This window comes from Salvelinus alpinus, chromosome 25 (genome assembly GCF_045679555.1).
Source record: "Salvelinus alpinus chromosome 25, SLU_Salpinus.1, whole genome shotgun sequence".
Classification (NCBI taxonomy): domain Eukaryota; kingdom Metazoa; phylum Chordata; class Actinopteri; order Salmoniformes; family Salmonidae; genus Salvelinus; species Salvelinus alpinus.
The window spans coordinates 41670444-41696147 of NC_092110.1; the positions used below are offsets into that span (position 1 = coordinate 41670444).

The 25704-nt window shown below is 47.0% G+C and overlaps 1 protein-coding gene across 1 annotated transcript in view; it reads left to right on the forward strand.

Moving 5' to 3' along the window:
- map4k5 (mitogen-activated protein kinase kinase kinase kinase 5) overlaps positions 1-25704 on the forward strand; it is a 110867-nt gene that overhangs the window by 21340 nt on the left and 63823 nt on the right. The window contains exons 4-15 of the mRNA XM_071366817.1: positions 4019-4109; positions 7942-8006; positions 9253-9308; positions 10039-10086; positions 11892-11934; positions 12042-12114; positions 16099-16230; positions 17191-17253; positions 17357-17438; positions 18003-18119; positions 20507-20585; positions 24138-24196. Of these exons, the coding sequence (XP_071222918.1) occupies positions 4019-4109; positions 7942-8006; positions 9253-9308; positions 10039-10086; positions 11892-11934; positions 12042-12114; positions 16099-16230; positions 17191-17253; positions 17357-17438; positions 18003-18119; positions 20507-20585; positions 24138-24196 (908 nt within the window). The remainder of the gene's footprint in view (positions 1-4018; positions 4110-7941; positions 8007-9252; positions 9309-10038; positions 10087-11891; positions 11935-12041; positions 12115-16098; positions 16231-17190; positions 17254-17356; positions 17439-18002; positions 18120-20506; positions 20586-24137; positions 24197-25704) is intronic.

A 25704-nucleotide genomic window follows, 5' to 3' on the forward strand; every position in this document is an offset into this window, starting at 1 on the left:
ATGGGAAACATGTGTTAACATTGCCAAAGCAAGTGAGGTAGATAATATACAAAAGTGAAATAAACAATAAAAATTAACAGTAGACATGACAAATGTCATATTATATATATACAGTGTTGTAACAATGTACAAATGGTTAAAGCACACAAGTTAAAATAAATAAACATAAATATGGGTTGTATTTACAATGGTGTTTGTTCTTCACTGGTTGCCCTTTTCTTGTGGCAACAGGTCACAAATCTTGCTGCTGTGATGGCACACTGTGGAATTTCTCCCAGTAGATATGGGAGTTTATCAAAATTGGATTTGTTTTCGAATTCTTTGTGGATCTGTGTAATCTGAGGGAAATATGTCTCTCTAATATGGTCATACATTGGGCAGGAGGTTAGGAAGTGCAGCTCAGTTTCCACCTCATTTTGTGGGCAGTGAGCACATAGCCTGTCTTCTCTTGAGAGCCATGTCTGCCTACGGCGGCCTTTCTCAATAGCAAGGCTATGCTCACTGAGTCTGTACATAGTCAAAGCTTTCCTTAGGTTTGGGTCAGTCACAGTGGTTAGGTATTCTGCCACTGTATACTCTCTGTTTAGGGCCAAATAGCATTCTAGTTTGCTCTGTTTTTTTGTTAATTCTTTCCAATGTGTCAAGTAATTATCTTTTTGTTTTCTCATGATTTGGTTGGGTCTAATTGTGCTGTTGTCCTGGGGCTCTGTGGGGTGTGTTTGTGTTTGTGAACAGAGCCCTAGGACCAGCTTGCTTAGGGGACTCTTCTCCAGGTTCATCTCTCTGTAGGTGATGGCTTTGTTATGGAAGGTTTGGGAATCGCTTCCTTTTAGGTGGTTGTAGAATTTAACGGCTCTTTTCTGGATTTTGATAATTAGTGGGTATCGGCCTAATTCTGCTCTGCATGCATTATTTGGTGTTCTACGTTGTACACGGAGGATATTTTTGCAGAATTCTGCATGCAGAGTCTCAATTTGGTGTTTGTCCCATTTTGTGAAATCTTGGTTGGTGAGCGGACCCCAGACCTCACAACCATAAAGGGCAATGGGCTCTATGACTGATTCAAGTATTTTTAGCCAGATCCTAATTGGTATGTTGAAATTTATGTTCCTTTTGATGGCATAGAATGCCCTTCTTGCCTTGTCTCTCAGATCGTTCACAGCTCTGTGGAAGCTACCTGTGGTGCTGATGTTTAGGCCGAGGTATGTATAGTTTTTTGTGTGCTCTAGGGCAACGGTGTCTAGATGGAATTTGTGGTCCTGGCGACTGGACCTTTTTTGGAACACCATTATTTTGGTCTTACTGAGATTTACTGTCAGGGCCCAGGTCTGACAGAATCTGTGCAGAAGATCTAGGTGCTGCTGTAGGCCCTCCTTGGTTGGTGACAGAAGCACCAGATCATCAGCAAACAGTAGACATTTGACTTCGGATTCTAGTAGGGTGAGACCGGGTGCTGCAGACTGTTCTAGTGCCCGCGCCAATTCGTTGATATATATGTTGAAGAGGGTGGGGCTTAAGCTGCATCCCTGTCTCACCCCACGACCCTGTGTGAAGAAATGTGTGTGTTTTTTGCCAATTTTAACCGCACACTTGTTGTTTGTGTACATGGATTTTATGATGTCGTATGTTTTACCCCCAACACCACTTTCCATCAATTTGTATAGCAGACCCTCATGCCAAATTGAGTCGAAGGCTTTTTTGAAATCAACAAAGCATGAGAAGACTTTGCCTTTGTTTTGGTTTGTTTGGTTGTCAATTAGGGTGTGTAGGGTGAATACATGGTCTGTTGTACGGTAATTTGGTAAAAAGCCAATTTGACATTTGCTCAGTACATTGTTTTCATTGAGGAAATGTACGAGTCTGCTGTTAATGATAATGCAGAGTATTTTCCCAAGGTTACTGTTGACGCATATTCCACGGTAGTTATTGGGGTCAAATTTGTCTCCACTTTTGTGGATTGGGGTGATCAGTCCTTGGTTCCAAATATTGGGGAAGATGCCAGAGCTAAGGACGATGTTAAAGAGTTTTAATATAGCCAATTGGAATTTGTTGTCTGTATATTTGATCATTTCATTAAGGATACCATCAACACCACAGGCCTTTTTGGGTTGGAGGGTTTTTATTTTGTCCTGTAACTCATTCAAGGTAATTGGAGAATCCAGTGGGTTCTGGTAGTCTTTAATGGTTGATTCTAGGATTTGTATTTGATCATGTATATGTTTTTGCTCTTTATTCTTTGTTATAGAGCCAAAAAGATTGGAGAAGTGGTTTACCCATACATCTCCATTTTGGATAGATAATTCTTCGTGTTGTTGTTTGTTTAGTGTTTTCCAATTTTCCCAGAATTGGTTAGAGTCTATGGATTCTTCAATTACATTGAGCTGATTTCTGACGTGCTGTTCCTTCTTTTTCCGTAGTGTATTTCTGTATTGTTTTAGTGATTCACCATAGTGAAGGCGTAGACTCAGGTTTTCCGGGTCTCTATGTTTTTGGTTGGACAGGTTTCTCAATTTATTTCTTAGATTTTTGCATTCTTTATCAAACCATTTGTCATTTGTTCATTTTCTTCGGTTTTCTATTTGAGATTTTTAGATTTGATAGGGAAGCTGAGAGGTCAAATATACTGTTAAGATTTTCTACTGCCAAGTTTACACCTTCACTATTGCAGTGGAACGTTTTACCCAGGAAGTTGTCTAAAAGGGATTGAATTTGCTGTTGCCTAATTGTTTTTTGGTAGGTTTCCAAACTGCATTCCTTCCATCTATAGCATTTCTTAATGTTACTCAGTTCCTTTGGCTTTGATGCCTCATGATTGAGTATTGCTCTGTTCAAGTAGACTGTGATTTTGCTGTGGTCTGATAGGGGTGTCAGTGGGCTGACTGTGAACGCTCTGAGAGACTCTGGGTTGAGGTCAGTGATAAAGTAGTCTACAGTGCTACTGCCAAGAGATGAGCTATAGGTGTACCTACCATAGGAGTCCCCTCGAAGCCTACCATTGACTATGTACATACCCAGCGTGCGACAGAGCTGCAGGAGTTGTGACCCGTTTTTGTTGGTTATGTTGTCATAGTTGTGCCTAGGTGGGCATATGGGGGAGGGAATGCTGTCACCTCCAGGTAGGTGTTTGTCCCCCTGTGTGCTGAGGGTGTCAGGTTCCTGTCCAGTTCTGGCATTTAGGTCGCCACAGACTAATACATGTCCCTGGGCCTGGAAATGATTGATTTCCCCCTCCAGGATGGAGAAGCTGTCTTCATTAAAGTATGGGGATTCTAGTGGGGGGATATAGGTAGCACACAGGAGGACATTTTTCTCTGTTAAGATAATTTCCTTTTGAATTTCAAGCCAAATGTAAAATGTTCCTGTTTTGATTAATTTAATGGAGTGAGTTAGGTCTGCTCTATACCAAATTAGCATTCCCCCTGAGTCCCTTCCCTGTTTCACACCTGGTAGTTTGGTGGATGGGACTACCAGCTCTCTGTAACCTAGAGGGCAACCAGTGGGTCCGTCTCCTCTATACCATGTTTCTTGCAGGATGACAATTTACATTTACATTTAAGTCATTTAGCAGACGCTCTTATCCAGAGCGACTTACAAATTGGACTGCATTACCGATTTCTTTGGTGAAGTCCGGGTTCCTGCTCTTTAGGCCAAAGGCAGATGACCTCAGACCTTGGATATTCCAGGATGATATAGTGAAGGCTTTTTGTTCTATAAAGTGTCCAATGTTGTTGGTCGGGGTTTGGCCTCAGGCCAGTAAGTGTGAGCAGAGCCTGCTGAGCATCTGGTACATGCCGTTGGCTTGGGCGAGTGTAAGAGTGGGGGTCGCTCTCTCTGTCTCTCGCTCTCTGTCTCTCGCTCTCTGTCTCTCTCAGTCTCTCGCTCTCTCTCTCTGTCTCTCGCTCTCTCTGTCTCTCTCTCTCTGTCTCTCGCTCTCTCTGTCTCTCTCTCTCGCTCTCTCTGTCTCTGTCTCTGTGTTTTTCTACATCTGATTTGGCTGTGTTTGTCTCTCTGCTTCCAGGGGATGACTTTTCCATCATCCAGCAGGAGATCTTCATGGTGAAGGAATGCATGCACCACAACATAGTGGCCTACTTCGGGAGCTACCTCTGGTAAGAGCCAAGACCACACTGAATACCAGGGGCCCAGAGCTACCTCTGGTAAGAGCCTAGACCACACTGAATACCAGGGCCCCAGAGCTACCTCTGGTAAGAGCCTAGACCACACTGAATACCAGGGCCCCAGAGCTACCTCTGGTAAGAGCCTAGACCACACTGAATACCAGGGGCCCAGAGCTACCTCTGGTAAGAGCCTAGACCACACTCCAATACCAGGGGCCCAGAGATACCTCTGGTAAGAGCCTAGACCACACTCAATACCAGGGGCCCAGAGATACCTCTGGTAAGAGCCTAGACCACACTCAATACCACGGGCCCAGAGCTACCTCTGGTAAGAGCCTAGACCACACTCAATACCAGGGGCCCAGAGCTACCTCTGGTAAGAGCCTAGACCACACTCCAATACCAGGGGCCCAGAGCTACCTCTGGTAAGAGCCTAGACCACACTCCAATACCAGGGACCCAGAGCTACCTCTGGTAAGAGCCTAGACCACACTCCAATACCAGGGGCCCAAAGCTACCTCTGGTAAGAGCCTAGACCACACTCAATACCAGGGGCCCAGAGCTACCTCTGGTAAGAGCCTAGACCACACTCCAATACCAGGGGCCCAGAGCTACCTCTGGTAAGAGCCTAGACCACACTCCAATACCAGGGGCCCAAAGCTACCTCTGGTAAGAGCCTAGACCACACTCCAATACCAGGGGCCCAGAGCTACCTCTGGTAAGAGCCTAGACCACACTCAATACCAGGGGCCCAGAGCTACCTCTGGTAAGAGCCTAGACCACACTCAATATCAGGGGCCCAGAGCTACCTCTGGTAAGACCACACTCAATACCAGGGGCCCAGAGCTACCTCTGGTAAGACCACACTCAATACCAGGGGCCCAGAGCTACCTCTGGTAAGACCACACTCAATACCAGGGGCCCACAGCTACCTCTGGTAAGACCACACTCAATACCAGGGGCCCAGAGCTACTTCTGGTAAGAGACAAGACCACACTCAATACCAGGGGCCCAAAGCTACCTCTGGTAAGAGCCTAGACCACACTCCAATACCAGGGGCCCAGAGCTACCTCTGGTAAGAGCCTAGACCACACTCAATACCAGGGGCCCAGAGCTACCTCTGGTAAGAGCCTAGACCACACTCAATACCAGGGGCCCAGAGCTACCTCTGGTAAGAGCCTAGACCACACTCAATACCAGGGGCCCAGAGCTACCTCTGGTAAGAGCCTAGACCACACTCAATACCAGGGGCCCAGAGCTACCTCTGGTAAGAGCCTAGACCACACTCAATACCAGGGGCCCAAAGCTACCTCTGGTAAGAGCCTAGACCACACTCAATACCAGGGGCCCAAAGCTACCTCTGGTAAGACCGCACTCAATACCAGGGGCCCAGAGCTACTTCTGGTAAGAGACAAGACCACACTCAATACCAGGGGCCCAGAGCTACCTCTGGTAAGACCGCACTCAATACCAGGGGCCCAGAGCTACTTCTGGTAAGAGACAAGACCACACTCAATACCAGGGGCCCAGAGCTACCTCTGGTAAGACCACACTCAATACCAGGGGCCCAGAGCTACTTCTGGTAAGAGACAAGACCACACTCAATACCAGGGGCCCAGAGCTACCTCTGGTAAGACCACACTCAATACCAGGGGCCCAGAGCTACTTCTGGTAAGAGACAAGACCACACTCAATACCAGGGGCCCAGAGCTACCTCTGGTAAGACCACACTCAATACCAGGGGCCCAGAGCTACTTCTGGTAAGAGCCAGGACCACACTCAATACCAGGGGCCCAGAGCTACTTCTGGTAAGAGCCAGTCAATACCTTCTAGCAGTCTGTAGCTGAGTGACGTCAGGACTATCCTATGAATGGCCTTAGCACAACCCTGCCAAGTAGTGCCAGCCCTGATGATAGACTTATATAGGCCCAGCCCTGCTCATAGATGTACAGTGCATTCCCAAAGTATTCAGACCCCTTTCCTTTTTCTACACTTTATGTTACAGCCTTGTTCTAAAATTGATTAAGTAAAATCGACAAACAATAAACCATAATGACAAACGGAAAACACCGGTTTTTAGAAATTGAAGCAAATTTTATTTTAAAAAATAAATGAAAACTAATTTACATAAGTATTCAGACCTTTTGCTATGAGACTCTAAATTGAGTTCAGGTGCATCCTGTTTCCATTGATCATCCTTGAGATGTTTCTAGAACTTGATTGGACTCCACCTGTGGTAAATTCAATTGATTGGACATGATTTGGAAAGGCACACACCTGTCTATATAAGGTCCCACAGTTGACAGTGCATGTCAGAGCAAAAACCAAGCCATGAGGTCAAAAACGGAAGAAGTTTGGAACCACCAAGACTCTTCTAAGAGCTGGCCGCCCGGCCAAACTGAGCAATCGGGGGAGAAGAGCCTTGGTCTGGGAGGTGACTGACAGAGCTCCAGAGATCCTCTGACAGAGCTCCAGAGATCCTCTGGAGATGGGAGAACCTTCCAGAAGCACAACTATCTCTGGAGAAGTCCACCAATCAGGCCTTTATGGTAGAGTAGCCAGACGGAAGCCACTCCTTATTAAATGGCACTTGACAGCCCGCTTGGAGTTTGTCAAAAGGCACTTACAGGACTCTCAGACCATGAGAAACAAGATTCTCTGGTCTGATGAAACCAAGAGTGGGGATGTTTTTCAGCGGCAGAGACTGGGATGCTAGGTAGGATTGAGGCAAAGATGAACAGAGCAAAGTACAGAGAGATCCTTCAATGAAAACTTACTCCAGAAAGCACAGGACCTCAGATTGGGGCGAAGGTTCACCTTCTAACAGGACAACGGCCCTAAGCACACAGCCAAGACAACGCAGGAGTGGCTTCGGGACAAGTCTCTGAATGTCCTTGAGTAGCCCAGCCAGAACCCGGACTTGAACCCAATCGAACATCTCTGGAGAGACCTGAAAATAGCTGTGCAGCGACGCTCCCCATCCAACCTGACAGAGCTTGAGAGGATCTGCAGAGAAGAATGGGAGAAACTCCCCAAATACAGGTGTGCCAAGCTTGTAGCATCATACCCAAGAAGACTGAAGGCTGTAATCGCTGCCAAAGGTGCTTCAACAAAGTACTGAGTAAAGGGTCTGAATACTTACAGTACCAGTCAAAAGTTTGGACTCCTACTCTTTCAAGGGTTTCTCTATTTTTTTTAAATATTTTTTTTACATTGTAGAATAATAGTGAAGACATCAAAACTATGAAATAACACATATGGAATCATGTAGTAACCAAAAAGGTGTTAAACAAATTAAAATATATTTAATGGTCTTCTGGTTCTGTATATAAATAACAAACATATTTCCACTATCCGGATATCTGACAAAAATGTATTATTCTATTTTAATAGTGAAATGATTACAATCCCCCGTCCCTACTTTGGGTTTATGAGGGGGGGAAAAAGCTGATTTAAAACAATCTGTTGGAAAGTGCACAGCAGGAAGAGGATACTGGCACTGTATATAGACCCAGCCCTGTACCGCCAGGATCTGTGGCCTCCAGCAGGTTTAACTGGACTTAAGAGCTTCTGATCTGGTTTATATGTCCATTTAGTCAGGAGAGACGTAGGCTTTATCACAGCAGGCAACCAGCAGGTCATAATAATGTAGTCTACAGACCAGTCAGCTCAGAGAATATTAAGACGAGGTCTTTTCATGGCGACGTGGTTCCTACCAATCCGCTGTATATCAGAGGCGTAATACTGTGCCTTTTTGTGTCTGTGTTGTACACACTAGTATTCTGAAGTCCTTGTAACCGTCTCCTCTCCCTCCCTGTATCAGCCGGGACAAGCTGTGGATCTGTATGGAGTACTGTGGAGGAGGATCTCTACAGGACATATATCACGGTGTGTTGTTATTCTGCTCATATCGCTCTCGTTTCTTTTTATTTTATTTTTACGTTTTAATCATTTAGCAGACGTTCTTATTCAGAGCCACTTACAGTAGCAAATTAGGGTTAAGTGGATTGCTCAAGGGCACATCTGCAGGTTTTTCACCTAGTCGGCTCAGAACCAGCGTGTCTTTGGTTACTGGCTCAACGCTCTTAACCGCTCTCTCTCTCTCGCTGTCTCTCTCCCTCTCTCTCGCTGTCTCTCTCTCTCTCTCTCTCTCTCTCTCTCGCTGTCTCTCTCTCGCTCTCTCTCTCGCTGTCTCTCTCTCGCTCTCTCTCTCGCTGTCTCTCTCTCGCTCTCTCTCTCGCTGTCTCTCTCTCGCTCTCTCTCTCGCTGTCTCGCTCTCTCTCTCGCTGTCTCTCTCTCTCGCTGTCTCTCTCGCTGTCTCTCTCTCTCTCTCGCTGTCTCTCTCTCTCTCTCTCTCGCTGTCTCTCTCGCTGTCTCTCTCTCTCTCTCGCTGTCTCTCGCTGTCTCTCTCTCTCTCGCTGTCTCTCTCTCTCTCTCGCTGTCTCTCTCTCTCTCTCGCTGTCTCTCTCTCTCTGTCTCTCTCTCTCTCTCGCTGTCTCTCTCTCTCTCTCGCTGTCTCTCTCTCTCTCTCGCTGTCTCTCTCTCTCTCTCTCGCTGTCTCTCTCTCTCTCTCGCTGTCTCTCTCTCTCTCTCGCTGTCTCTCTCTCTCTCGCTGTCTCGCTCTCACTCTCTCTCTCTCTCTCTTTCCCCCCCCCCCCCCCCCCCAGTTTGGAACTCTGTAGTGAGTGTTACAACCGAGGACAGACCATTTTTTTTTACACGTTTCAGCACTCGGCGGTTCCGTTCTGTTAGCTTGTGTGGTCTACCACTTCACGACTGTGCTGTGGTTGCTCCTTGACGTTTCCACTTCACAATAACAGCATTTAATGTTGAATGGGGCAGCTCTAGCAGGGCAGACATTTGTCTAACTGACTCTGTGACTTTCAACGGTGCCACGTTGGAAGTCACTGAGCTCTTCAGTAAGGCCATTCTACTGACAATGTTTGTCTATGGAGATTGCATGGCTGTGTGCTCAGTCATTTTATACACCTGTCTGCAACGGGTGTGGCTTAAAAAGCCGAATCCACTAATTTAAAGGGGTGTCCACATACTTTTGGTATATACTGTGTATAATAAACTGTAGAAATGGCTTTTGGGGCAGCAGCAGAATAACCATCATGCTTTAATTTCCCAGTGACGGGGCCTCTGTCAGAGCCGCAGATAGCCTACGTCTGCAGAGAGACCATACAGGTAATTACACTTAGTTCAACCCTCTTAGGGCCAGTTTCCTGGACATAGATTCAGCCTACTCCTGCAGCCGTCTCAGAGTAGCTGTACTGATTTTAAGGATCAGAGTTTTTCCTTTCAGATCACAATGAATGAGGTTATATGGACAGGGAGGACCTGATCCTAGATCATAATGAATGAGGTTATATGGACAGGGAGGACCTGATCCTAGATCATAATGAATGAGGTTATATGGACAGGGAGGACCTGATCCTAGATCATAATGAATGAGGTTATATGGACAGGGAGGACCTGATCTTAGATCACAATGAATGAGGTTTAATGGACAGGGAGGACCTGATCTTAGATCACAATGAATGATGTTATATGGACAGGGAGGACCTGATCTTAGATCATAATGCATGAGGTTATATGGACAGGGAGGACCTGATCCTAGATCACAATGAATGAGGTTATATGGACAGGGAGGACCTGATCCTAGATCACAATGAATGAGGTTATATGGACAGGGAGGACCTGATCCTAGATCACAATGAATGAGGTTATATGGACAGGGAGGACCTGATCCTAGATCAGTGCTCGATGCCTGATACATAAGAAATAGGCCTAGATTTAATCTAGATCCAGGAAACCAGCTCTAGTTAGACACTAATTTGTCTCTTTACTCTTCAGGATGTGTCCCAACGTTGGCCATTTGCAGCCCAGTCTCACGTGACTCTTTTTCCATTCACAGGGTTTGGGATACCTACACAGCAAGGGGAAGATGCACCGTGACATCAAGGTATGGCACCATACGCGTTCACATCTGTCTTCTTCAGACTGGCTCACGAAACGTCACTGCTAGTTCATAATGAAGGGAAAGCGGAAGGCCTTGTCTGTCCGTTCTCACACCTTCCTCTTCGCTGCAGACAGAGGTGTGACTTACGTTGTAAGAACACAGTCTACAATCTTACCCCCTTGTGCCGATGCTGCAATTGAAAAAAAAAAATGTATTACCTTTTTATTTAACTCGGCAAGTCAGTTAAGAACAAATTCTTATTTACAATGACAGCCTACCGGGGAACAGTGGGTTAACTGCCTTGTTCAGGGGCAGAACGACAGATTTGTACCTTGTCAGCTCGGGGATTCGATCTTGCAACCTTTCGGTTACTAGTCCAACGCTCTAACCACTAGGCTACATGAGAAGCATGGTGTCATATAATCTCTGCAGAGTGAGTAAAAGTCACAGGAAGAACGAGTGGCTGGCTAACTGGGGGGGTATGGCGTAGTGTACTGGGGGGTATGGCGTAGTGTACTGGGGGGTATGGCGTAGTGTCCTGGGGGGGTATGGCGTAGTGTACTGGGGGGGTATGGCGTAGTGTACTGGGGGGTATGGCGTAGTGTACTAGGGGGTATGGCGTAGTGTACTGGGGGGTATGGCGTAGTGTACTGGGGGGTATGGCGTAGTGTACTGGGGGGTATGGCGTAGTGTACTGGGGGGTATGGCGTAGTGTACTGGGGGGTATGGCGTAGTGTACTGGGGGGTATGGCGTAGTGTACTGGGGGGTATGGCGTAGTGTACTGGGGGTTGCATGTGAATGATTTTGTCAGACGGCACAGGCAGCATCTCTGTCATCAAATAAAACAAAATGTCATATTTTATTAATGTGAATAAATGATGGTTAATACCATCATGGGACGTGTATTAATTGTTTTATTCTGTGTAAACAGCATTCAACTCAAATAATCAAAACCGACATCAGAAACATTTTTAAATATTTTTTTTAAACAAATCAAACGGAAGAAAACGGACTGAAACACAGAGGCGTTACCTGGGCTTATCCAATAAGAAACACACTTTTACAGGTGTGTTTCTGTGCCCTGCTGCCCACAAGCCTGTTCATAATAGCTGTTCTCTTGTGGTGTTAACAGAGGATCTCTCAGCTTTACCATCGTACACAGAGTCGTTTCCTGTTTCTGCTGTCTCTGTGCGCTCTGTCACACACACACACACACACACACACACACACACACAATTCAAAGGGCTTTATTGGCATGGGAAACAAATTTTTACATTGCCAAAGCAAGTAAACTTATCTGCTCTCTCTACCAATCTTTCTCGCCCTCACTTTTGCTCTCTCCTTTCGCTCCATCTCTCCACTCTCCTCTCTCTTTCTCTCTGTGCTCTATCGCCCTCTTCTCCTCTCTGTGCTCTCTCGCCCTCTTCTCCTCTCTTTCTCTCTGTGCTTTCTCGCCCTCTCTTCTCTCTCTTTCTCTCTTTGATCTCTCTCGCCCTCTCTTCTCTCTCTCTCCTCTTTCTCTCACTGCAGAATGCAGCCAGACACAGCTGTCAATAAAATCCAACCCCACCACCACAATACCAACTCCCTCACTATAGTGTTGCCCCACAGTCAAAATACAATACCTGCTAGCTACACGATTACAATCGCTTTATCGCAACCAGTCAAAGATGAAATAACACCACACATTTCCTCATTCCACAAAATCACTATCTTTGTTTTGATCAGCAATTCTAAGTTCTGTAGAGCGATGGAACTTTCCGGCTGAGAGACTAACGGTCTGTTGTTTTTGGCTTCTTTTCTTCAGGGTGCTAATATCCTCTTAACAGACAACGGGGATGTGAAACTGGGTGAGCTATTCATCCTGTTTGAAGACCTGTAAAGGTCGATCTCGTGACCCTCGGCTGTGTTCATGTGTTTTATATAATCTGAAAGGACCTGTCACTTGTTGTTCCAGCTGATTTTGGAGTAGCAGCCAAAATAACAGCCACCATTGCCAAGAGGAAGTCCTTCATCGGGACTCCTTACTGGTGAGTCTTTCTCTGAGACGGTCCTCCGTCGGGACTCCTTACTGGTGAGTCTTTCTCTGAGACGGTCCTCCGTCGGGACTCCTTACTGGTGAGTCTTTCTCTGAGACGGTCCTCTGTCGGGACTCCTTACTGGTGAGTCTTTCTCTGAGACGGTCCTCTGTCGGGACTCCTTACTGGTGAGTCTTTCTCTGAGATGGTCCTCTGTCGGGACTCCTTACTGGTGAGTCTTTCTCTGAGACGGTCCTCCGTCGGGACTCCTTACTGGTGAGTCTTTCTCTGAGACGGTCCTCTGTCGGGACTCCTTACTGGTGAGTCTTTCTCTGAGACGGTCCTCTGTCGGGACTCCTTACTGGTGAGTCTTTCTCTGAGACGGTCCTCTGTCGGGACTCCTTACTGGTGAGTCTTTCTCTGAGACGGTCCTCCGTCGGGACTCCTTACTGGTGAGTCTTTCTCTGAGACGGTCCTCTGTCGGGACTCCTTACTGGTGATTCTTTCTCTGAGACGGTCCTCTGTCGGGACTCCTTACTGGTGAGTCTTTCTCTGAGACGGTCCTCTGTCGGGACTCCCTTACTGGTGAGTCTTTCTCTGAGACGGTCCTCTGTCGGGACTCCCTTACTGGTGAGTCTTTCTCTGAGACGGTCCTCTGTCGGGACTCCTTACTGGTGAGTCTTTCTCTGAGACGGTCCTCTGTCGGGACTCCTTACTGGTGAGTCTTTCTCTGAGACGGTCCTCTGTCGGGACTCCTTACTGGTGAGTCTTTCTCTGAGACGGTCCTCTGTCGGGACTCCTTACTGGTGAGTCTTTCTCTGAGGCTGTTTGTTCCAAATGGCTCCCTGTTCCCATTATAGTGGGAATTAACTACTTTTATAGGGTGCCATTTGGGACACATCCTTTTTCTCCATCCCTCCCCACCCACAGGAGGCAGCAGTGTGAGAATTTAACTACTCCACAGGAGGCAGCAGTGAGAATTTAACTACTCCACAGGAGGCAGCAGTGAGATAATTTAACTACTCCACAGGAGGCAGCAGTGTGAGAATTTAACTACTCCACAGGAGGCAGCAGTGTGAGAATTTAACTACTCCACAGGAGGCAGCAGTGAGAATTTAACTACTCCACAGGAGGCAGCAGTGAGAATTTAACTACTCCACAGGAGGCAGCAGTGTGAGAATTTAACTACCCCACAGGAGGCAGCAGTGTGAGAATTTAACTACCCCACAGGAGGCAGCAGTGTGATAATTTAACTACTCCACAGGAGGCAGCAGTGTGATAATTTAACTACTCCACAGGAGGCAGCAGTGTGAGAATTTAACTACTCCACAGGAGGCAGCAGTGTGATAATTTAACTACTCCACAGGAGGCAGCAGTGTGAGAATTTAACTACTCCATAGGAGGCAGCAGTGTGAGAATTTAACTACCCCACAGGAGGCAGCAGTGTGAGAATTTAACTACCCCACAGGAGGCAGCAGTGTGAGAATTTAACTACTCCACAGGAGGCAGCAGTGTGAGAATTTAACTACTCCACAGGAGGCAGCAGTGTGAGAATTTAACTCCCCCACAGGAGGCAGCAGTGTGAGAATTTAACTCCCCCACAGGAGGCAGCAGTGAGAATTGAACTACTCCACAGGAGGCAGCAGTGAGAATTTAACTACTCCACAGGAGGCAGCAGTGTGAGAATTTAACTACCCCACAGGAGGCAGCAGTGTGAGAATTTAACTACTCCACAGGAGGCAGCAGTGAGAGAATTTAACTACTCCACAGGAGGCAGCAGTGAGAGAATTTAACTACTCCACAGGAGGCAGGAGTGTGAGAATTTAACTACTCCACAGGAGGCAGCAGTGTGAGAATTTAACTACTCCACAGGAGGCAGCAGTGAGAGAATTTAACTACTCCACAGGAAGCAGCAGTGTGATCATTTAACTACCCCACAGGAGGCAGCAGTGTGATAATTTAACTACTCCACAGGAGGCAGCAGTGTGATAATTTAACTACTCCACAGGAGGCAGCAGTGTGTTAATTTAACTACCCCACAGGAGGCAGTAGTGTGATAATTTAACTACTCCACAGGAGGCAGCAGTGTGATAATTTAACTACCCCACAGGAGGCAGTAGTGTGATAATTTAACTACTCCACAGGAGGCAGCAGTGTGATAATTTAACTACCCCACAGGAGGCAGTAGTGTGATAATTGAACTACTCCACAGGAGGCAGCAGTGTGATAATTTAACTACCCCACAGGAGGCAGCAGTGTGATCATTTAACTACCCCACAGGAGGCAGCAGTGTGATCATTTAACTACTCCACAGGAGGCAGCAGTGTGAGAATTTAACTACCCCACAGGAGGCAGCAGTGTGAGAATTTAACTACTCCACAGGAGGCAGCAGTGTGAGAATTTAACTACTCCACAGGAGGCAGCAGTGTGAGAATTTAACTACTCCACAGGAGGCAGCAGTGTGAGAATTTAACTCCCCCACAGGAGGCAGCAGTGAGAATTTAACTACTCCACAGGAGGCAGCAGTGTGAGAATTTAACTACCCCACAGGAGGCAGCAGTGAGAATTTAACTCCCCCACAGGAGGCAGCAGTGTGAGAATTTAACTCCCCCACAGGAGGCAGCAGTGAGAATTGAACTACTCCACAGGAGGCAGCAGTGAGAATTTAACTACTCCACAGGAGGCAGCAGTGTGAGAATTTAACTACCCCACAGGAGGCAGCAGTGTGAGAATTTAACTACTCCACAGGAGGCAGCAGTGAGAGAATTTAACTACTCCACAGGAGGCAGCAGTGAGAGAATTTAACTACTCCACAGGAGGCAGGAGTGTGAGAATTTAACTACTCCACAGGAGGCAGCAGTGTGAGAATTTAACTACTCCATAGGAGGCAGCAGTGTGATCATTTAACTACCCCACAGGAGGCAGCAGTGTGATAATTTAACTACTCCACAGGAGGCAGCAGTGTGATAATTTAACTACTCCACAGGGGGCAGCAGTGTGATAATTTAACTACTCCACAGGAGGCAGCAGTGTGATAATTTAACTACTCCACAGGAGGCAGCAGTGTGATAATTTAACTACTCCACAGGAGGCAGCAGTGTGTTAATTTAACTACCCCACAGGAGGCAGTAGTGTGATAATTTAACTACTCCACAGGAGGCAGCAGTGTGATAATTTAACTACCCCACAGGAGGCAGTAGTGTGATAATTTAACTACTCCACAGGAGGCAGCAGTGTGATAATTTAACTACCCCACAGGAGGCAGTAGTGTGATAATTGAACTACTCCACAGGAGGCAGCAGTGTGATAATTTAACTACCCCACAGGAGGCAGCAGTGTGATCATTTAACTACCCCACAGGAGGCAGCAGTGTGATCATTTAACTACTCCACAGGAGGCAGCAGTGTGAGAATTTAACTACCCCACAGGAGGCAGCAGTGTGAGAATTTAACTACTCCACAGGAGGCAGCAGTGTGAGAATTTAACTACTCCACAGGAGGCAGCAGTGTGAGAATTTAACTACCCCACAGGAGGCAGCAGTGTGATAATTTAACTACCCCACAGGAGGCAGCAGTGTGAGAATTTAACTACCCCACAGGAGGCAGCAGTGTGAGAATTTAACTACCCCACAGGAGGCAGCAGTGAGAATTTAACTACCCCACAGGAGGCAGCAGTGTGATAATTTAACTACTCCACAGGGGGCAGCAGTGTGATAATTGAACTACCCCACAGGAGGCAGCAGTGTGATAATTTAACTACTCCACAGGGGGCAGCAGTGTGATAATTTAACTACCCCACAGGAGGCAGCAGTGTGATAATTTAACTACCCCACAGGAGGCAGCAGTGTGATAATTTAACTACCCCACAGGAGGCAGCAGTGAGAATTTAACTACCCCACATGAGGCAGCAGTGTGAGTTATGTAATATGTCTGTTATCTGTCCAGGATGGCACCAGAGGTAGCAGTGAGATGTATAATATGTCTGTTATCTGTCCAGGATGGCACCAGAGGTAGCAGCGGTGGAGAAGAACGGAGGTTACAACCAGCTGTGTGACATCTGGGCCGTGGGCATCACCTCCATAGAACTGGCCGAGCTGCAGCCCCCTATGTTTGACCTGCACCCAATGAGGTACTGTTCTTGATCCACTTCCTCATTTATCAGCCAATCGGGGCTGACTCTGCCATCCACTTGCTCACTCATCAACTAATCAGTCCTGTTTCTGCTCCACTTCCTAACACATCAGCCAATCAGTGCTGTTTCTGCTCCACTTCCTAACACATCAGCCAATCAGTGCTGTTTCTGCTCCACTTCCTAACACATCAGCCAATCAGTGCTGTTTCTGCTCCACTTCCTAACACATCAGCCAATCAGTGCTGTTTCTGCTCCACTTCCTAACACATCAGCCAATCAGTGCTGTTTCTGCTCCACTTCCTAACACATCAGCCAATCAGTGCTGTTTCTGCTCCACTTCCTAACACATCAGCCAATCAGTGCTGTTTCTGCTCCACTTCCTAACACATCAGCCAATCAGTGCTGTTTCTGCTCCACTTCCTAACACATCAGCCAATCAGTGCTGTTTCTGCTCCACATCCTCATCACCCTTGGAGGTGTTGGCAGAAAGCGGATGTTGCCAGGGATACAGTGTTTCCCCCTGAAAAGCGGAAGAGGAGACTCGGCTCAGGCGTCTCTTTACGTCTGTTACGTTCATTTCTTCCTCATATCAGCCAATGAGTGCTGCTCCTGTCCTCCACTTCCATACACATGTCATCCACCAATCAACTGCTGTATCTGCCCCAATTCCTCACCCATCTAATAATCCGTTTCTGTGCCAGATTTATCCACTTCCTGCTTTTTTTGTATTCTGATAATGTTCCTGCTGTTCTCTGATCTGATTCAATTAACATTACAGGCGGTCGAGTTTCCCCAAAATGTTGTAGCATTAAGATCGCTAATGCCTACCGTTGGCCCTTAAGACGATCTTAATGCTAGGAAGGTTTTTTGGGGGAAACTCACCCCGGGACATTGTCTGAAAGTCTCAGAACACTGGTGAGAATGTTATATAACACGATTTGATGTGTTGTATTCCAGGGCCTTGTTTCTCATGTCAAAGAGCAGCTTTCAACCTCCCAAGCTGAAAGATAAAGTTAAATGGTGAGTACAGTACACCTGTGACCTGGAACAAATACCCCCTAATGCCCCCCCCCCCCCCCCCCCCCGCTGCTGCAGTCAGTAACAGTTTCCCTCCCCCCTCCAGGTCCACAGCCTTCCATAACTTTGTGAAAGTCTCTCTGACCAAGAACCCAAAGAAGAGACCGACAGCAGAGAAGCTCCTATCGGTAACGAACTGACACATCCTCATTTGAAAGTGCTTCTTGGTTGAGGAATAGGGTCGGGGGGGAAACCAGCTTAGACAGTCTAATTCATCAAGTTGTTAATAATTACAAATGTTCTGGATCATTCGGGTTGACAAGACTCTTCCTCTGAGATGTACAAGGTGTTAATGATAGTGGAAAGGAAAGTGTTCCTCTCTTGTTTCTCGTGGTTCTGGACTGTCAGAGGTTGAGCCTAGTTAATAGTTGTCCATTCTAAAAGCTGCTATTCAGAGCATTAGTGTGCAGGCCATCTTGTGTTATTGTCACAAGATCACTAATAAAACTTGTCTGTCCCCCTTTGTCTGTCTCTCTCCCCCCCTTTGTCTGTCTCTCTCCCCCCGTCTGTCTCTCCCCCCCCCGTCTGTCTCTTTCCCCCCGTCTGTCTCTCCCCCCCCCGTCTGTCTCTTTCCCCCCGTCTGTCTCTTTCCCCCCCCGTCTGTCTCTCTCCCCCCCCGTCTGTCTCTCTCCCCCCCCGTCTGTCTGTCTCTCACCCCCCCGTCTGTCTCTCTCCCCCCGTCTGTGTTGCAGCATTTGTTTATAGATCAGACAGGGCTGACCAGGAAGGTGGCTGTGGAGCTGTTGGACAAGATGAACAACCCAGACAACCACCAACACTTCTCTGAGGTGGACGACGATGACCTGGAGGTAAATGACTAACCACAGCCCTGTCTGTCTGGGACTAAAACTAACCACAGCCCTGTCTGTCTGTGTCTGGGACTAAAACTAACCACAGCCCTGTCTGTATGTCTGGGGCTAAAACTAACCACAGCCCTGTCTGTCTGTCTGGGGCTAAAACTAACCACAGCCCTGTCTGTCTGGGACTAAAACTAACCACAGCCCTGTCTGTCTGTGTCTGGGACTAAAACTAACCACAGCCCTGTCTGTATGTCTGGGGCTAAAACTAACCACAGCCCTGTCTGTCTGTCTGGGGCTAAAACTAACCACAGCCCTGTCTGTCTGTCTGGGGCTATAACTAACCACAGCCCTGTCTGTCTGTCTGGGGCTATAACTAACCACAGCCCTGTCTGTCTGTCTGGGACTAAAACTAACCACAGCCCTGTCTGTCTGTCTGGGACTAAAACTAACCACAGCCCTGTCTGTCTGTCTGGGACTAAAACTAACCACAGCCCTGTCTGTCTGTCTGGGACTAAAACTAACCACAGCCCTGTCTGTCTGTCTGGGACTAAAACTACCCACAGCCCTGTCTGTCTGTCTGGGACTAAAACTACCCACAGCCCTGTCTATCTGTCTGTCTGGGGCTAAAACTACCCACAGCCCTGTCTGTCTGTCTGGGACTAAAACTACCCACAGCCCTGTCTGTCTGTCTGTCTGGGGCTAAAATGGCTCCCTATTCCCCATAGACAGTGCATCCCTATAATAATCTCTTTTTCACCTTTATGACATTGTTTACTCTTGTGGTGTCATGTTATGTATTTACTTTCAGGAAACTATTCAGACCTTTTACCTTTTTATACATTTTGTTACGTTACATCCTGCTTCTAAAATTGATTTTTTTTAAATGCCCAGCAATCTATAAACACAATACCCCGTAATGACAAAGCGAAAACAGGTTTTTAGAATTGTTTTAAAATTCATAAAAAATTGAAAAAAATAATATTTTATTTACTTAAGTATTCAGACCCTTTGCTATGAGACTAAAAATTGCCAAAGTTCAGGTGCATCCTGTTTCCATTGATCATCCTTGAGATGTTTCGACAACTTGATTGTTGTCCACTTGTGGTAAATTCAATTGATTGGACATGATTTGGAAAGGCACATCCCTGTCTATATATGGTCCCACAGTTGACAGTGTATGTCAGAGCAAAGACCAAGCCATGAGGTCGAAGGAATTATCCGTAGAGCTCAGAGACAGGATTGTGCCGACGCACAAATCTGGCGAAGGGTACCAAAAAATGGCTGCAGCATTGAAGGTTCCCAAGAACACAGTTGCCTCCATCATTCTGAAATGGCAGAAGTTTGGAACCACCAAGACTTTTCCTAAAGCTGTCTGCCCGGTCAAACTGAGCATTCTGGGGAGAAGAGCCTTGGTCAGGGAGATGACCAAGAACCCAATGGTCACTCTGACAGAGTTCCAGAGTTCTTCTGTGGAGATGGGAGAACCTTCCAGAAGGACAACCATCTCTGCAGCTCTCCACCAATCAGGCCTTTATGTTAGTGGCCAGACGGAAGTCACTCCTCAGTCAAAGGCGCATGACAGCCCGCTTGGAGTTTGCCAAAAGGCACCTAAAGGACTCTCAGACCATGAGAAACAAGATTCTCTGGTCTGATGAAACGAAGATTAAACTCTTTGGCCTGAATGCCAAGCGTCATGTATGGAGGAAACCTGGCACCATCCCTACGGTGAAGCATGATGGTGGCAGGATCATGCTGTGAGGATGTTTTTCAGTGGCAGAGACTAGAAAACTAGTCAGGACTGAGGGAAAGATTAACAGAGAAAAAATTTGCTCAGGACCTCAGATTGGGGAGAAGGTTCACCTTCCAACAGGACAACGACCCTAAGCACACAGCCAAGACAACGCAGGAGTGGCTTGGGGACAAGTCTCTGAATGTCCTTGAGTGGCCCAGCCAGAGCCCGGACTTGAACCCGATCGAACATCTCTGGAGAGTCCTGAAAATAACTTTGCAGCGTCACTCCCCATGGGGAAATACTCCCCAAATACAGTTGTGCCAAGCTTGTAGCGTCATACCCAAGAAGACTTGAGGCTGTAATCACTGCCAAATGTGCTTCAACAAAGTACTGAGTAAAGGGTCTGAATAGTTAAATGTGAATGTGATAGTTTGTTATAATTTCTAAAAACCTTTTGCTTTGACATTATGGGGTATTGTTTGTCGATTGATGAGGGAAAACATCCATTTAATAGTACTGCTGTAATGTAACAAAATGTGGAAAAAGTCAAGGGGTCTGAATAGTTTACGAATCCACTGTGTATATTCTTTCACTTTGAAACGTATCTAATTTTGAAGTCTGTCTACTCTCTTTCTCCCCCCTATTTCTTCCCCTCCCTCCTCAGTCTCTTTCAGTAGTGAGACACACCATCCGTTCCATCAACAAACACCCCAGACCAGAGAGAACTCACTCAGAGATCAGCTGTAAGTAACAACAGCCACTCTCCTCTCTTCTCCTTTCTCCTCCTATCCTCTCCTCTCTTCTCCTCTTTCCTCTCCTCCTCTGGTCCTCTCCTCTCTTCTCCTTTCTCCTCCTATCCTCTCCTCTTCCACTCTTTCCTCTCCTCCTCCGGTCCTCTTCTCCTCTTCTGGTCTTCTTCTCCTCCTCTGGTCTTCTTCTCCTCCTCTGGTCTTCTTCTCCTCCTCTGGTCTTCTTCTCCTCCTCTGGTCTTCTTCTCCTCTTCTGGTCTTCTTCTCCTCCTCTGGTCTTCTTCTCCTCCTCTGGTCTTCTCCTCCTCTGGTCTTCTCCTCCTCCTCTTCTGGTCTTCTCCTCCTCCTCTTCTGGTCTTCTCCTCTTCCTCTTCTGGTCTTCTCCTCCTCCTCTTCTGGTCTTCTCCTCCTCCTCTTCTGGTCTTCTCCTCCTCCTCTTCTGGTCCTCTTCTCCCCTCCTCTGGTCCTCTTCTCCCCTCCTCTGGTCCTCTTCTCCGGTCCTCTTCTCCTCTTCTGGTCTTCTCCTCCTCCTCTGGTTCCTCTCCTCCTTTCCTCCTCTGGTCCACTTTTCCTCACCTCACCTGGTCCTCTTGTCCTCCTCCTCTGGTCCTCTTCTTGTCCTCCTCCTCTGGTCCTCTCCTCCTCCTCCTCCTCCTCTGGACCTCCTCCTCTCCTCCTCCTCTGGACCTCCTCCTCTCCTCCTCTGGTTCTCCTCCTCCTCTGGTCCCCTCCTCCTCCTCCTTCTCCGGTCCTCTCCTCCTCCTCTGGTCCTCTCCTCCTACATTAAAATAACAAGAAAACGGTGGTCTGGTTTGCTTAATGGCTGGGGGCAGTATTGAGTAGCTTGGATGAATAAGGTGCCCAGAGTAAACTGCCTGCTACTCAGTTCCAAAAGCTAAGATATGCATATTATTAGTAGATTTGGATATTAAACACTCTGAAGTTTATAAAATTGTTTGAATGATGTCTGTGAGTATAACAGAACTCAGATGGCAGGCAAAAACCTGAGAAAAATCCAACCAGGAAGTGGGAAATCTGAGGTTTGTAGGTTTGCCAATACAATATACAGTGTCTTTGGGGTCAGATTGCACTTCCTAAGGCTTCCACTAGATGTCAACAGTCTTTAGAACCTTGTTTGATGCTTCTACTGTGAGGAATCAGGGAAGGAGAGCTCTTTGAGTCAGGTGTCTGGCATGAGCTGACCACGCGCACTCCCGTGAGAGCGACCTGCGTTCCATCGCATTTCTACAGACAAAGGAATTCTCCGGTTGAAACATTATTGACGATTTATGTTAAAAACATCCTAAAGATTGGTCTATATATCGTTTGACATGTTTCTAAGAACTGTAATGGAATTTTTTTACTTTGTCTGACCTGCGTGTCATCAATTTGGATTTTGTAACTAAACGCGTGAACAAAAAGGAGGTATTTGGACATGAATTATGGACGTTATCGAACAAAACAAACATTTATTGTTGAACTGAGATTCCTGGGAGTGAGTCATTTTCTATTAAAGGTATCTTTACTTTTACTCAAGTATGAAAACTGGGTACTTTTTCCACCACTGGTTCTATGCAAAATACATATTCCTCTCGAGGTGCGTTCAAGTTGCGAGAGCCATAGAGAGACAAACGAATTCTGACAAGCAGTCGATGCACAACAATACTAAATGCAATCGCGGTAAACACACTTTTGAAAGCAGTTGTGGCCTTTTGTTAAAACATTTTGACTGGCATCCCAACTTTCCACTGCTGCCACGTTTACAGTATTTCTCTACTGTAATTGTCTAATTGTTTTACAAATGCATCTTTACAACCAGAGTTTCAAGCTTGGTTTAGGTGCAACGGGGCTTTTTAAGGGCCAACAGGGCCCAGGCAACGGGGCACCTTACAGGGGGCGACGGGGCGCCTTACAGGGGGCGACGGGGCGCCTTACAGGGGGCGACGGGGCGCCTTACAGGGGGCGACGGGGCGCCTTACAGGGGGCGACGGGGCGCCTTACAGGGGGCTACGGGGCGCCTTACAGGGGGCGACGGGGCGCCTTACAGGGGGCGACGGGGCGCCTTAAATTCAAATAGTTATTAATAATAACAATCAGGATGTTGTGTCCAATGGGGTTAATGCAGATGGACAATGCTTCAGCCTATTCATTTAGCTGACAAGGTAAACATCTGTCATTCTGTCCCTGAGCAAGGCAGTTAAACCTACTGTTCCCTGGGCGCCGATGACGTGGATGACGATTTAAAGCAGCCCCCCTCTCTGATTCAGAGGGGTTTGGGTTAAATGCAGAAGACACATTACAGTTGAATGCATTCAGTTGTACAACTGACTAGATATCCCCCTTTCCCTTTACTTATAGCCACTATGCTGCATCAGTGGGGCTACAGGTGATAATGCCTGATGCTCTGATAATATAGAGTGGGGGGTAGGGGCCACAATCTGAACTCATCAGGAGGGGCCGCAGTGGCTCGCGGGTCTGCATACCCACACATGCAGTCAAGTCGGCCCTAACCTTTTGTTGCGAGTACATTTTTTGTTGTTTTAGAGTGTATTTCCTGCTATTCTCCTCATTTTGCCGTGGGGCGTAGAGAAAATGTTTCTGTTTTTTGAAGCATGTTTGATGTAATTCTAAACATTTTCCCATTGGGCAGAGAGAAGATTTTAGCAATTTTATAACCATGTCAGGTGTCTTGTCTTCATACCAGTCTGTATGTTACTGGTTCACTCCACACAGTAGCTCAATGCCACTCCTGTCTGCGTATCAGCAATGCAACCAATGATGAAGTGATTATGACAGACACTGGATGTCTCTCAGATGACTCACTATTCCCTACATAGTGCACTACTGTAGACCAGAGACATATGGGGCTCCCGAGTGGCGCAAGGGGCGTCATTACAGTCCCTGGTTCGAATCCAGGCTGTATCACATCCGGCCGTAGTGGTACCAGCGGGTACCACCTGGCTCTGTCCGACAGTACCGAGGATCAAAGCGTTAACCTTCATTAACTAAACCTTCTTTCATCATGTTGCCGTCGGAAAACTAAAGCCCTGTTCAAAGACCGCGTCGTTCCTTGAAATAATCACTGACTTGGCTGAGGTAGGGGAAAGCTTTGGGAAGGGAGGAAGCATTCGAACAAGGCATGTCCCAAAATGGATCTTTATTCCACCAGATGACCTTGGTTAAAAGTGATGCACTCTATCGGGTGCCATTTTGGGACTCACATAGTGCCTGAATGTGAGATCCTAATTAACGGAGAGAGCCTGGCCTGCCCTTTGTGTCGATGGCTCTGGTTTGAAGTTTCCCCTATGTACAGATCTAGGATGAGTTTCCCCTCACCACAACCTAAACCACAACCATTAGTTGGAGAAATGCGAAACTGGTCTAAGATCAGTCGGTGTCTTATTAAAGGGTTTACTCAGTGTTGATGCATTAAGGATACTGGTATGGTTTGTTGTGATGGTTGGGAGTGTTGGGATCTGTCTCCCCCTACTGACTGGAGTGTGTAATGTCTCAATGCCACTTCAAGCCTTCTTCTCTCCTCCACAGTTGATAAGGTGAAGTTTGAACCTCCGCTGAGGAAGGAAACGGAGGCTCACACTGAAATGGTGAATATATTTAATATTACATAAAGCAATTTCATTGGTTATTTGTGATTTTTTATTTTATTTTTTTTACATCTCTTTCCCGTACTGTTTATCAGCCGTATTTCTGTCATACGTTGGTCGGGAAGTGATTTGTAAATTCCCTCAAATAAAAGGAGTGCGTCCAAAATGGCCCCCTATAGTGGAAGTTCTTTTGACTAGAGTATGGGGGTGCCATTTCAGACGCAGCCTGCATTGACTCTGGTACCCCCTGTATATAGCCTCCACATTGACTCTGTACTGTAACACCCTGTATATAGCCTCCACATTGACTCTGTACCGGTACCCCCTGTATATAGCCTCCACATTGACTCTGGTACCCCCTGTATATAGCCTCCACATTGACTCTGTACCGGTACCCCTGTATATAGCCTCCACTTTGATTCTGTACCAGTAGCCCCTGTATATAGTCTCCACATTGACTCTGTACCGGTACCCCCTGTATATAGCCTCCACATTGACTCTGTACTGTAACACCCTGTATATAGCCTCCACATTGACTCTGTACCGGTACCCCCTGTATATAGCCTCCACATTGACTCTGTACCGGTACCCCCTGTATATAGCCTCCACATTGACTCTGTACCGGTACCCCTGTATATAGCCTCCACATTGACTCGGTACCGGTACCCCCTGTATATAGCCTCCACATTGACTCTGTACCGGTACCCCCTGTATATAGCCTCCACATTGACTCTGGTACCCCCTGTATATAGCCTCCACATTGACTCTGTACCGGTACCCCTGTATATAGCCTCCACTTTGATTCTGTACCAGTAGCCCCTGTATATAGTCTCCACATTGACTCTGTACCGGTACCCCCTGTATATAGCCTCCACATTGACTCTGTACTGTAACACCCTGTATATAGCCTCCACATTGACTCTGTACCGGTACCCCCTGTATATAGCCTCCACATTGACTCTGTACCGGTACCCCCTGTATATAGCCTCCACATTGACTCTGTACCGGTACCCCCTGTATATAGCCTCCACATTGACTCTGTACCGGTACCCCCTGTATATAGCCTCCACATTGACTCTGTACCGGTACCCCCTGTATATAGCCTCCACATTGACTCTGGTACCCCCTGTATATAGCCTGCACATTGACTCTGTACCGGTACCCCTGTATATAGCCTCCACTTTGATTCTGTACCAGTACCCCCTGTATATAGTCTCCACATTGACTCTGTACCGGTACCCCCTGTATATAGCCTCCACATTGACTCTGTACTGTAACACCCTGTATATAGCCTCCACATTGACTCTGTACCGGTACCCCCTGTATATAGCCTCCACATTGACTCTGTACCGGTACCCCCTGTATATAGCCTCCACATTGACTCTGTACCGGTACCCCCTGTATATAGCCTCCACATTGACTCTGTACCGGTACCCCCTGTATATAGCCTCCACATTGACTCTGTACCGGTACCCCCTGTATATAGTCTCCACATTGACTCTGTACCG